Source organism: Myxocyprinus asiaticus, chromosome 34 (assembly GCF_019703515.2).
Source record: "Myxocyprinus asiaticus isolate MX2 ecotype Aquarium Trade chromosome 34, UBuf_Myxa_2, whole genome shotgun sequence".
NCBI lineage: Eukaryota > Metazoa > Chordata > Actinopteri > Cypriniformes > Catostomidae > Myxocyprinus > Myxocyprinus asiaticus.
This window is the reverse complement of record NC_059377.1, coordinates 39241607-39254610: the sequence shown is the minus strand read 5'-3', so window position 1 is coordinate 39254610 and position 13004 is coordinate 39241607. Positions and strand designations below refer to the sequence as shown.

General features: G+C 37.6%; 2 protein-coding genes across 3 annotated transcripts in view; both read left to right on the top strand.

The window, feature by feature from the left end:
- The first annotated feature begins 375 nt into the window (after positions 1–375).
- Positions 376–5441, top strand: LOC127424802 (uncharacterized). 2 transcript variants are annotated; one of them, XM_051670222.1, is made up of 3 exons: positions 376–512; positions 1802–2660; positions 4548–5441. In XM_051670222.1, exons 1-3 carry the CDS (start codon positions 501–503, stop codon positions 4580–4582), a joined length of 906 nt encoding a protein of 301 aa, XP_051526182.1. In that variant the 5' UTR covers positions 376–500; the 3' UTR covers positions 4583–5441. The 2 variants fall into 2 exon arrangements, with proteins under 2 accessions (XP_051526182.1, XP_051526181.1); XM_051670221.1 differs by having other exon boundaries at positions 1802–5441.
- Positions 5442–9006: 3565 nt separating this feature from the next.
- LOC127424804 (collagen alpha-1(XXII) chain-like) overlaps positions 9007–13004 on the top strand; it is a 90477-nt gene continuing 86479 nt past the window's right edge. Inside the window, exons 1-2 of the mRNA XM_051670225.1 lie at positions 9007–9143; positions 12505–12659. Of these exons, the coding sequence (XP_051526185.1) occupies positions 12569–12659 (91 nt within the window). The 5' untranslated portion in view covers positions 9007–9143; positions 12505–12568. The remainder of the gene's footprint in view (positions 9144–12504; positions 12660–13004) is intronic.

Genomic DNA, 13004 nt, shown 5'->3' with positions numbered 1-13004 from the left:
TCTGGTAGTACAGAGGGGAAGACATTGACTGAGTACAGAATGGCAAACTACCCATACTACTCTTGCTTCTTCTGACATATGTGTCTATGGCAGAAATAGTATGAGTAGTACGGCAATATGCCGTTCCGAACTCAGCCATATACACTATTGGGGTTACATTGAGGTTACAGTCTCTAGTGCCATCTGGTGGCAATTAACAAAAATAATCACACTTTTTATCTTGCAAAACAAATAACACAAAATATTTTTTTTAGGTAAGAAGGCCACATGTCCATGAGATCACATGTGCATTTGTGTGTGTTTGTGTGTGCGAGAGATAATTGGCTTTGATCTCATACATCTGCACACTGACCCCAATCCTAATAATGATCTTACTGACAATCACTGTGTCAGTCTGTCAGTCTCTCGCTTTCTCTCTGCAGAGTTACTGTCTTGCAGGACACAGAGAAACACAAGCACACTCGAGTCTGATGATTCGTCAAAAACACTAGCAGGAAATTATGGCATCAGTTGTGAGTATATGAACCTTCATTCTATTCTATTCTGAGGCTGAATGTCACTGAATTATTAGATCAATTATTTGACTCTCATCATTCAAGCTATATGTCTGAATTTGTGAAGATGATTTAGAGAAATATCAACATTCATTTAGAATGAGTGAAAATGTTCCTTGTTTTATTTCCTCATATTTCCCCTTTTTACAAATCTAAATTCACTTTTCTGAGTTATGTTGATTTTAAGTGGATGTATGAAGTCAGTTCACACAGCACAGATGTCATATATATTTACAGAACACCTGTGAGCATTGATTTCATATATATGTATATACAGTATATGGATGCTTCACTTCAGGGAATTTCATGTCTCAGGGGTAGATTTTTATTATAATGAATAGATTTCAATTTTATTTTTTTATTTTTATTTTTTTATTTTTTTATGTAAAGGCAACATTAAAAATGATCTGGAAACATTCTGCCAGGCCTTTATTTTTTTTAATTTTTTTTTGGTACTTTTCAAATGCCTGTCCTGGACCCAGACTTTGAATATTAAACTTTAAAAATCCACTATAAAAATACAAATTTTTATATGATAATCTAAACACAGAGTGAAATAAACACAACCTATTTTAATATTTATTGTGGAAATAATTTCTTAATTTTTTTTTTTTTTTTTAAATGATGACTGTCCCACATTTGCGGCATCATTTCCACCACACCAAACAGTTTTACCCCTAATGAAGCCTTTTCAAAATAAGTGTACTTGTTAACCAAGTCGAAAAAGTGTCAGTGAAGAGCATGCTTGAGATAGAAATATGAGACAGAAATATGAGATAGAAATATGCTTGAGAAATATGAGACAAATGATGTTTGAAAACAAAAGGAAAATCTAGGTAAATATCTCTTGTGAGCAGAGTATTTTTATTGGGTGTCATTTCCAACCAAGCTGTAATTTTTCTAAATTATATATATATAAAAAATAAAAAAAAAGTGTGAAAATATTATTTAAATGTGTGTATATATGATACATAAAATGTTAGCTATGAAATTAGCCTGCATTTTTTTTTCTCAATAATATTATAAATCAAATCTCCGTCACTGTCATTTCCACCACAGAATTCCATTCATGAGAATTTAATAGAATGTGCTTTTGATATGTGCTGGAAAGGACACTGTGGTGGAAATGTTCATGAATAAACAAAAAAAAAGAAAAAATGGCAGATGTGACATAAATCACCTGTGGTGCATCTTAAACCTTTGTCTGTGCGTGTGTGTGCGTGTGTGCATGTGTATTCCTGATGCAGGAGGGATTGACCTGCCAGAGTGGTTGTGGCATTCAGCTGGTGTCTAAAAAAGGCCATCTCTCGCGCACACCTGCCCTCCATCTGTTACCCACACATGCTGAGGACTCTTTAGCACGCTTTACACTCTCCTCTTCCTCCTCCTCTTCCACCTCCATGCCGGATCAGACCAGAGTCACTCCACAACCCTTAGAGAGAGAGAGGGAGGCTGAGAATTTGCCCCCAAGACGCCCTCTCAAACTTGCTCCCTTGGAGCTCCTCCTAGAGGTGAGAGAGTCACAGCGACAGAAAATCAAAAGTGTCCAACAAGATGGCAAAGCGACAAAGTCAGACACAAGAAGGGGGAAAACTCGTGGGAAGAACGGACCAACTAAGTCACCAGAACATTCACCACTGAGTACCATTGTAGAGCCCCACAAAACCCCAAAGAGAACAACCGGACCATTTCTAAACCCTGTCAATCAAGCCAAGCTTGGCTCTGATAGGTCAATGGCAGGACATGGGCAAGCAAATCCCACTGTCCCACTGTCTCATCCCCCATCCCTCTGCCAAAGCAGACAAACACAAGTCCAGTCGGCGCATGCCCAATCAGAGCGTGACTTTGGCCAATCAGCTGTCCCCTCTAAGAACCAGGATGCAGTGAAGAGGCGTATAAGGTTGCAAAGGACCCAGCGGCTTGAAGAGGATCAGAGCAAATCCAGCTCATCAGCAGGTGGATTATCTGCTGACGAGGGTAAAATAGTCTCAGCTGGTCCTGGCAAGGGTCAATGCACCGCAGAAAAGGCCCTCATAGAGGCCAGCTGTTTTCTGGAAAAGGCATCATGGAGGAACCCGCAGGAACCTGCTGAGATGGAGTCAGTAGGTAAAGCTGGGAGATGGATGGTTGTTAATGGCATTCAGGAAGTCGTACTTTGACACTTTGACCCAAAGGAAGTTCAGCACGTGGTTGGAGATTCAAACATGGCAATATGACAACAAAAAGGGTCTTCGCTCTTGTACCTCTCTTGGGTTTAGTGTGGAAAACAGCTCTGATGAAGCCAGCAGTAATGTAGAAAACAGCACAATGCTCCAGAACCAAATATTATATGAACATTATAATAATATAACATTATAGGAGAATATTATAAAATGTTCTTGCTAAGATGGGTTTTAGATTTCAGATATTTTTGCCAAAAATAGCCCAAAATAAAATGCCACCTTGCCCTCGTTTATGAAAGAAATGTTTCGTGTTCAATACAAGTTATGCTCAATCAACAGCATTTGTGGCATAATACTGATTATCACAAAAAAATAATTTACACTTGTCCCTCCTCTTTAAAAAAATAAATAAAAAAACAGAATTTGAGGATACACTATGGCACTTACAATAGAAGTGAATGGGGCCAATTCATAAAGTTTCAAAAGTATAGCCACAAGACATAAACGATATGTGTGTTAACATGATTTTAGTGTGATAAACATTTTCTGTGTAAAGTTATATCCAATTTTAAAACTCGTCGCTATAAAGATGTAATGCTGTATACCCAGTAATCCTGGTAAACAACTTTACAGCTCAAGTAATACACATGTTTTAACAGTAGAATTAATGTAAGTTCTTTTATAAAATTAGAAACTTCACATTTCTGCCTTTAAACCTTCCAAAAATTGGCCTCATTCACTTCCATTGTAAATGCCTCAATGTAACCTAGATTTGTGCTTTTTTTTTTTTAAAGGAAGTCAGAATTATTTTTTGTGGTTATCAACGTTATGCTGTTGATTGAACTTAACTTGTTTGAACCTGGAATATTCCTTTTTTTTTTATTTCACAGTAAGACACTTACAATGGAAAAAAATGGGACTAGTCCATAAACATTAAAATACACACTGTGTAAAAAGTAATGATACAAAAGTTAACGTGATTTAAGTGTGTTAAAATTGCTTACAGGGTTTACCGGCATTGCATTATATGGTAACACGTTCCATTTGTTAACATTAGTTAACAACATCAGTTAACATGAACTAACAATGAACAATACTTATTAAGCATTTATTAATCTTAGTTAATGTTAATTTTAACATATCCTAATACATTTTTTAAATCAAAAGTTGTATTTGTTAACATTAGTTATTGCACTATGAACTAACGTGAACTAACAATGAACAATTGTATTTTTATTAACGAACATTAACAAAGATTAATGAATGCAGTAACACATATATTGTTAATTGTTTATTCATGATAACTAATGCATTAACTAATGTTAACAAATGGAACATTGTAAAGTGTTACCCATTATACTGTATGTAACTTTACACAGATATGGTTAGTAAATGATATTATTTCTCTAAAATCATGTTAGCATCTATTAGGTTTATATCTTGTGGCTATACTTTTAAACTGTATATTTTAACAATATTTTAACATTTATGGACTAGCCCCATTCACATTTTTAAATAAAAAAGGGACGAGTTGAAAATAGATTTTATGGTAATCAACATTATGTCACAAAGGCTGTCGATTAAACTTATCAAAACAGGTATTGAACCTGGAATATTCCTTTGGGACAAGCTGAGTTCAGGTATGGTTCTTTAAGAATCAACTTTGTCTCAGATCTTTCTCCTAAAGTTCTTTAGGTAGAATAAAATAAGCAGGTTGACATTAAGAGTAAAGAGCAATCAAATGTATGTTGATAGTATAGCAAAGATAATTATGTTTTGGAAGAATTTGATGAGAAATGTTTTTATTGAGATCTCTGACTTTTGATTGCAGACATTGGTACCCTGGCAAATCTTCTGAAACTCTAAAGGAGACACGTGAGATTACTGACGTCTTTTTCTCAGGATAAACATCCAAGAAGCAGGAGACCTAAGCAAAAATCGTATTTTGTTCCCCACTACTGTGTCAATGCTGTCTAGAAGAAATAATTGTAATAATAAAGAGAGATATTATGTGTCATTTGTACTGAATTTTGTCTTTCCTATGGGTCAATAACATTTTTAATAATTACTTGTGTATTTATTGTATTTATTTATTTTTTCACAATAAATGCTTGAAATTTGCTTAGGCTGACACATTCCGAGTTTAGAAGAAGTAAACAAGGGTGTAGATTCCAGGGGGGGATTGGGGGTAATAAGACACGTTCGAATTGGATGTAAAATAGCCCATAAACACACATCTGTGACCGTACATTATTTGAATTGTATATACTGATAATGGCAAGTTCTTTCCACAGAAGAAAGAAAGACAAGTTTGGAACAACATTGTGGCGAGTAAATGATGACATTTACTACTAATCATTTTGGGTGAACTATCCCTTTAAGACCTTTTTAAACAAACTGTGACCTTCACACCAACAACTTCTCATATACTCAGTGAAGTCACTTTTCCTCCTAGTCACTCTTCTTTCACACTTGCATCTGTGCCAAACCATCAGTTGTCCAGTCTTGGACTTTGCCCTGTGCTAAAGTTAGCATGGCCTCCAGCAACACTTGACCCCTTACAAAGGTAGAGGATGGAAATAGATCCATGAGACTTGCTTTCTTTTCAACAAGATGAAGCATGAGAAGGTACATCCTGTACCATTTTACAGTCAGATGTTTATTGCTGTGTGGTACCGTACAGTTGTTGATATGTTTTATTGTGCATAAATAAAGATGGGATGTAGGAAGCTTGGAAAGTGTGTGTTGTGTGTCTGTGTGAGGAAGTGTTGGTGTGTGTCCGATGTCTGTGAAAGTACTCTGCGGTAAGTCCAGATGACATAAAAAGTGAGAAAGTAAGGAAAAGAAAGTCTTTAGAGACATGCCGTGCACACCGGATATAAGGCATGTTCTGTTTCAAAGAACAAGAAAGTCAGACATAAAAAAAATAAATAAAAAAAAACTACAAGTAAAAACAGCAGAGAAGGCCAACCTGCTTCTGAAAAGAGAGTTGACCTTTACAATCACAGTAGAATTGATAATATTTCACTTATACCATTTATCTTTTTAGCATGTTGTTTCATAGACTAATCCTTAAAATCCTAAAAATTCTTCTTAATTGGGTTTTCCCAGAGAGATTAACTGTACTGTTTCAAAAACATTTAGCTTACACTTAGCTTAACCTGGGCTTAAAGGGTTGGTTCACCCAAAAATGAAAATTCTCTCATCATTTAATCACCTTCATGCCATCCCAGATGTGTATGACTTTTTTTGTCTGCAGATTTTTAGAAAAATATCCCAGCTCTGTAGGTCCATAGAATGCAAGTGAATGGTGACCAAAACTTTGAAGCTCCAAAAAAAAAAAAAAAAAAAAAAAAAAGAAAATGTAAAATATGACTCCAGTGGTTTAATCTGTCTTCTTAAGCGATCTAATCAATTTTGGGTGAGAACAGACCAAAATATAACTCTTTTTCACTGTACATGATCATGATTACACTTCCTAGTGCTTGACGCATGTGCAGAGTGTTTGATAGCGCTAGGATGTGTAATCGAGCTCGAAATTATGATCACCAAGGAGACTGCTGATGTCAAGATTTATTCTAAAAAATGAGTTATATTTTGGTCTGTTCTCTTCCAAAACCACGATTGGATCGCTTCAGAAGACATGAATTAAACCACTGGAGTCTTATGGATTATCTTTCTGCTGCCTTTATTTGCTTTTTGGAGATTCAAAATTTTGGTCACCATTTACTTGCATTGTATGGACCTACAGAACTGAGAAATTCTTCCAAAAATATTTGTTTGTGTTCTGCAGAAGAAAGAAAGTAATCTGTCTGTTTGTCCATCTGTATTTCACTGTGCCTTTCTGTCTGTCTCTCTATTTGTCTCTCTCTCTCTCTCTCTCTGTGTCCGTCTTTCTGTCTGTCTAACTAGATCTGTCTATCTGCTTATCTGTCTGTCTCTCTGTCTATCTAGATCTGTGTATCTGTCTATCTATCTGTTTGTCTGTCCATTCAATCATCCATCCATCCATCCAATCAAAAAAATGGCATACATTTCATATTTGTTGGCCAAAACAATGTTTTGATATTTTTGTACATTACCTTTCCATTTTTGTTGTTTCGTGAATTGTTTTGTACCTTAATTGTTTACATTTTAGATTTTCCTGAAGAAACCTATATTGGTTGTTTAATGCAGGCATACAGTAGTTTTAAGTAGAGGAGTAGATTTTGTTTTAATGGTTGTGTATATCTACGCCACTGTGTGTATTATTTACACACTGTTGAGCCAAAATATTATGAACAATCACAGGTGAAGCGAATAACATTGATCATCTCCTAACAAGGCCAAATGTCAAGGTCTGGGTAGATTAGATGGTAAGCGAACAATCAGTTCTCATAGTCAACGTGTTGAATGCAGGAGAAATGGGCAGGAGTAAAGACCTGAGCAACTTTGACAAGGGCCAAATTGATATGACCAGACGACTGGGTCAGAGCATCTCTGAAATGGCAAGGCCTGTGGGGTGCTCCCGGCCAGCAGTCGTGAAAAACTACCTACAGTGGTCCAAGGAAGGACAAACCACAAACCGGCGACAGGGAGTTGGGCGTCCAAGGCTCATCGATGCTCAAGGGCAACGAAGGCTATCCCATCTTGTCCAAACCGACAGAAGGTCTAATGTGGCACAAGTCACCAGAAATTTTAATGATGGTTATGGGAGGAATGTGTCACCACACACAGTGCATCTCTCCCTGCTGCATATGGGGCTGCTTAGCAGAAGACCGGTCAGAGTGTCCATGGGGACTCCTGTCCACCACCGAAAGCACCTACAATGAGCACGAGAGCGTCTGAACTGGACTTTGGAGTAGTGGAAGTAGGTCGCCTGGTCCGATGAGTCCTGTTTTCTTTTACATCATGTGGACGGCCATGTATGTGTGCGGCGTTTACCTGGGGAAGTGATGGCACCAGGATGCACTGTGGGAAGACGACAAGCCGGTGGAGGCAGTGTGATGCTCTGGGAAACGTTCTGCTGGAAAACCCTGGTTCTGGCCATTCGTGTGAATGTCAATTAGACACGTGCCACCTACCTAAACATCATTGCAAACCAGGTAAACCCCTTCATGGCAATGGTATTCCCTGATGGCAGTGGCCTCTTTCAGCAGGATAATGTGCCCTGCCACACTGCACATATGAGGAACTTGATGAAGAGTTCAAGGTGTTGCCCTGGCCTCCAGATTCCCCAGATCTCAATCCGATTGAGCATCTGTGGGATGTGCTGGACCATCAAGTCCAATCAACGGTGGCTCCACCTCACAACTTACAGGACTTGAAGGATCTGCTGCTAATGTCTTGGTGCCAGATACCACAGGACACCTTCAGGGGTCTTGTAGAGTCCATGCCTTGGCGGGTCGGCGCTGTTTTGGCAGCACACAGAGGACCAACAGCATATTAGGCAGGTGGTCATAATGTTTTGGTGCATCAGTGTATATATTACATTATATACATACTCATGGCACATTATCTAGCTCTGAAAATAAGCCTGGTTTAACCCACCCATTGGTTTAAGATAACATTTACATTAACTTTGTTTAAGACCTATTAAAAAAACAAAACCTGGTTAAAGACATCCATTCTAATAATGTAATATCCATTATAATAATGCAGTCAATTTTCACTTTCATTTTACGGAGAAAACAGTGAATGCTTGCTGACTGAGACAAACATTGTATAGTGACAATTAAAAAAATTTGGGGAACTATCCCTTTATCCTTTTTTTAGATACCCATTCAAAAAACCATGACCTGAATTATTCCACCATTTACAAAAATATTAAAAATAAAAATCACCCAGTTTTAACCCATCTATTATCTGCGTCCGATCTCTGGCACTGCCTTCTCTCTGTCAACACTCACTATAGATACAAAGTTAACAGCTAACACACCCATTAGCACTACGGCTGCTCGTCAGCTGTCTATCCTGTAGTTAGTCTGGCCTGGAAAGAGAGGACATATCTTTATAGCCATGGAGACAAGAGGAGAGAGAAAGATCTGGTGTGAAAGCAAAAGAAATAGATGACAACAAAAATATCTCAGAGAGTTGCTCTATAATTGGCACAGTCTGTCAGACCCCTTTTTTATGTGAGTGAGAAGGGCAGGGCAGGGCAGGGCAGCCATCACGTCCCCACTGAAACCCAACACTTAGAGCGGTTCCTCCTCCCTACCACCTCCCAGCAGAAGAGAGCAGACTCCACATCACAGGACAACAGTGTGCTCCTCACTGAGGATTACTTTGTGTGTCAGTGTGTGTGTATCACACCTGTGTACAATCTTACCTGGAGCTTTATTTGTAGGAGGATGTTACCTTGATACCTGGCTGAGGTGTGTGTGTGAGATGTGTACGAGTTTCTGGAGGAGGTAGAGGAAGATCTTGTTACAACAGGCGGACAACACAGGTAAGAGGGAATATTTATCATTCATACGCTGATGAGTGTTTCTTCAACTTTGGGAACTTTAAGCTCTGTGAACTTCAAAAAAGTAACGTTTTGTAATTTTTTTTTTTTTTTTTTCACATTTTCACTATTTATTTATTTTTTCTAACAGTTTCCAACAGTGTTTGTACATGCGTCACAGGATATTAATGTTTTTTTTTTTTTTTTTTTTTCTGAAAGTCATGAAAATTTCCTCCACAGTGTCATTTCCAGCACATCTCAAATTCTGTAAGGTGTTTTTATGATGGAAATTACACTTTAAAGTTTTTTTTTTAGATAAAATAGCCGAATGATAAATCTATATCTATGTACTATATAGATATAGATATATATTAGGGGCAAAATTGTTTAGTGATGTGGAAATAACACCACAACATTGTGCCAGTTATCTTAATTTTATAAAAATTCATAGAAATTATTTTTACACAATTAACACTGAAGGGGGTCTCTCTTGAACGCTGGGGTGGTTGGGGGTCCCAATTGTGCCCCCTTGGTGTGCTGCTGGTGTCCCCCTTAATATGGCACCCATATGTGTTACATACATTGCATATATGTTTTTTGTGCCTCTGCCTGCGACCCATTTTTGGGTCGTGACCCACCAGCAGAAAACTACTTTCTTTCGCTTTCTTCTTTCTTTATAGTTTTTTGGAGAGCTTTAGAAAAAGGATGGCTGGTTTTTACATTTCAGACAGAGGAAGTGCTGGTTTACTCATCTGCAGTTTTTTCCCAGGCTGATTGTTTAGCAGAGTTTTGGAGTTTGGCCCCTAGAAGGGCCCCAAGTGTGTGAGATGAGATATCCACACTAAAGATTTTGAATCTTACAAACAGACAGCAAGACATACAAGTAGGCAATTAAAAATCTGCAAAAATGTGAATTTTCTTTTGATAGTTTGGAAAATTGCAAAATGTTAAAACATGATATACCAGAGATATTAAACTGAATTGGGTTGATCTGGGCTAGAAAGCAAAAGGCTATAGGTTATATGGATGGTTGATAACCAAAAGGTTGGAGGGTTAGGTTATAAACTGTAGGGCTGGTAACTGAAAGTTTGTTGGGTTAAGTTGTGTGGTTGGTGGTAAAGTAAGTTGTAGGGCTGGTAACCGAAAGGATGTAGGGTTAGCTGGTACATTTTAGGGCTGGTAAGTTTGTTGGTTGTAAGGCTGGTAACCAAAATTCTGTAGGGCTGATAAGGTTACATAACCACAGGTTAATAACTGAGTTTTTTAATAGTAAGTATATCTTCTCTAGAGCTTCAGAATTTCATTTCTAAATACTTTTCTTCAAACTTACAAATATAGCAATAAACAGCAGGGCTGAAAATAGAACTGGGTGTTCCCTTCCACATTTTATGTTGTAAAAAAATATTTTTTCTTTTCAATCCTCTTTTTTTAACCAAGCATGGGTCAAATAGTTTAAAAAGAAGCAGGCCATTTAACCTAATAGCTTGACCAGAGAGCGTAAAAACAATGAACCCTTTAATACTCTGGACTATCGGCCTGCCTGCTAGAAAACAGGACAGACTGAGGTCTCTTGTCTTCATACCTTATTTACCCAGAAGCCTTTACCACTCTAAACTTTGATGCCCACTGACCATAGAGATACCAATCTAAAGGTTTTGTACATATACATAGTGCTTGTCTATTGTTTCCACTTTATTTGCAAAAAGAAGCAACAGTAAAACTTATCACAATGAAAAGTTAAAGGAGATAACTATTTTACAGAGACAGTAAAGGCCCATATAAATGTTTACTGCTAATAAATTCTATGATATTTATTTAGTGCACTAGCTAAATAGATGATTCCACAGCCTAAATGTAACATAAGAAGACCTGCTCTGGCCACAGAATTCAAAGAACTCACCACGCTGAGAGATACTGTAGACATTTATGACCAAAAGCAAAGAGCAAACAGGGATTTCTGGGTCATATGATGATAGAGCAAACCCTGGAAGGCAACAAAGAAAGGCTCACTGAATTACATGAAAGGATGCACCGGGCGCAAGTCCACAAGGAACAGGGCCATTCTTGTGTTGGCAAGACAGATCCAAAAATGGATGGTTTTCCATTTCTAGATGCTTCAATTTAATGTTTTCTTCAACTTTAGGCTTTATGTATTCCAGAAAGTCACCTAAAGTCATTTTTGCATTTGTGGTGTTTCTGTAGCTTACCTGGTAGAGCATGGTGCTACTGTATTAATACCAAGGTCACGAGAACCCTCTGATTTCCAAGGAACCCACATATAGTACTGATAAAAATGTATACCTTGAATTCACTGCAAGTTGCATTAAATAGAAACAGCTGCCAAGTGAACAAGTATCAATGAAAATTGGGCTAATCATTAAGTTTCCATTTTCACCCTATTAATGCAACTTCAGTTCCTCATGATTGTCCTTTGTGAAGGTTCTTCAGAAGAATAGCAATTGTATCTACCTAAAAGTGAGAGAGCTTAGTTGTTTTAAAGTGACTGCAAGGAAAGAATGCCACATCATCAAGTCTCTGTGGACCATAATTCAATGCTTCCCTACATAGTTCCCTCAGTCTCTGATGACAGTGTGCTCCCTGGGGCCTACTGTACTCCGTTAAATCATAAGAACACCCTATTAACAGCGAAACATCAGTTTAGCTTTGCCAGAGGAGGAGGATTAAGTTGCAAGTGGCTGAATGTCTAGTTTAGCCACAGGGGAATAAATTACAATTGGAACATAAAAATAATACCCATACCTTTATTCTTTCATTCTGTGTTGATTAGAGTACATTATTTTAATGCAGTGTTGGGGAGTAGCCTAACTAGCAAAAAGCAGCAACGCTGTCTTAACTTTTTTCAGTTGCGTGACTAGCTTAGCTGCCTTTAAACCAGTAGCAAGCTACAAGCTTTTTCAATGTGCTATTTTTCACCTTTTTTGTGTCAAATTGAATTGCCCACACAGCTTTACAGCCCATTTTTCTTCCTCAGTCTATTTCACTTCTCATGCTAGCACTAGCATTAGCATCTATGAGACAGTGTCGGACATTTCATCAACAACACTTAACAAACCTTTTCTGATATCACCTTCAGTTAAGAAATGTATCAAACACAGATCATCTATATTTCCAGAAGTGTTTATTCGGTAAGTCGTGATTAAGTGTGGCTCATCTCATTAACGTCTCAAACCTGGGTTCTCAAACTGGAACAGCAATTTAGAAAGTACAAATCAGGATTAATGTACATCAGAAAAAATGTGTACAGCACCCAATGTGAATCAAACCTTTCATTTTCTAATAATTCGGAATAAATCTGTTCCAAATCACTTGACTGATCACCTAATTTGTTGTCTGGTCTTCACAGGTGTAGCAACTTGATGATCATCATACCTTAGCAGAAATATCAGTGAACTATAGCGGAGAAGGAGATGGAGTTTCGATTTGGGCTCAGGATCTTTTTGGTCCAGACCATACTGGCTTTGACATTGTGCGGAGGTGGCGTTAAAGGACAAAGGGCAGGTATTGTCAGCTGAGGTCACATACTAACCTAAGTATACCATTTACATGACCTCTAACCACTGTCACTGTTTATGGAATCAGAGGTTCTAATTTTGTATTGTAATGTGTGTAGACTGAGGTTTTGCACATGACAGACTCATAGTTTAGACCAGTGGTTCTAAACTGGTATTGCTTCAGGACCCAGATTTTACAACGGACATCAAGTGGTGACCCAACCCAGTACCAAATTTGTTTATTGTAGAAAAGTAAACAGAAATGTCTATAAAATCAAACATTGAAATATTTCTGCATGTCTCTTAAATGTTCATGGTTTCATGCTTTTGTCAGCCAACAATTAAAGTGAAC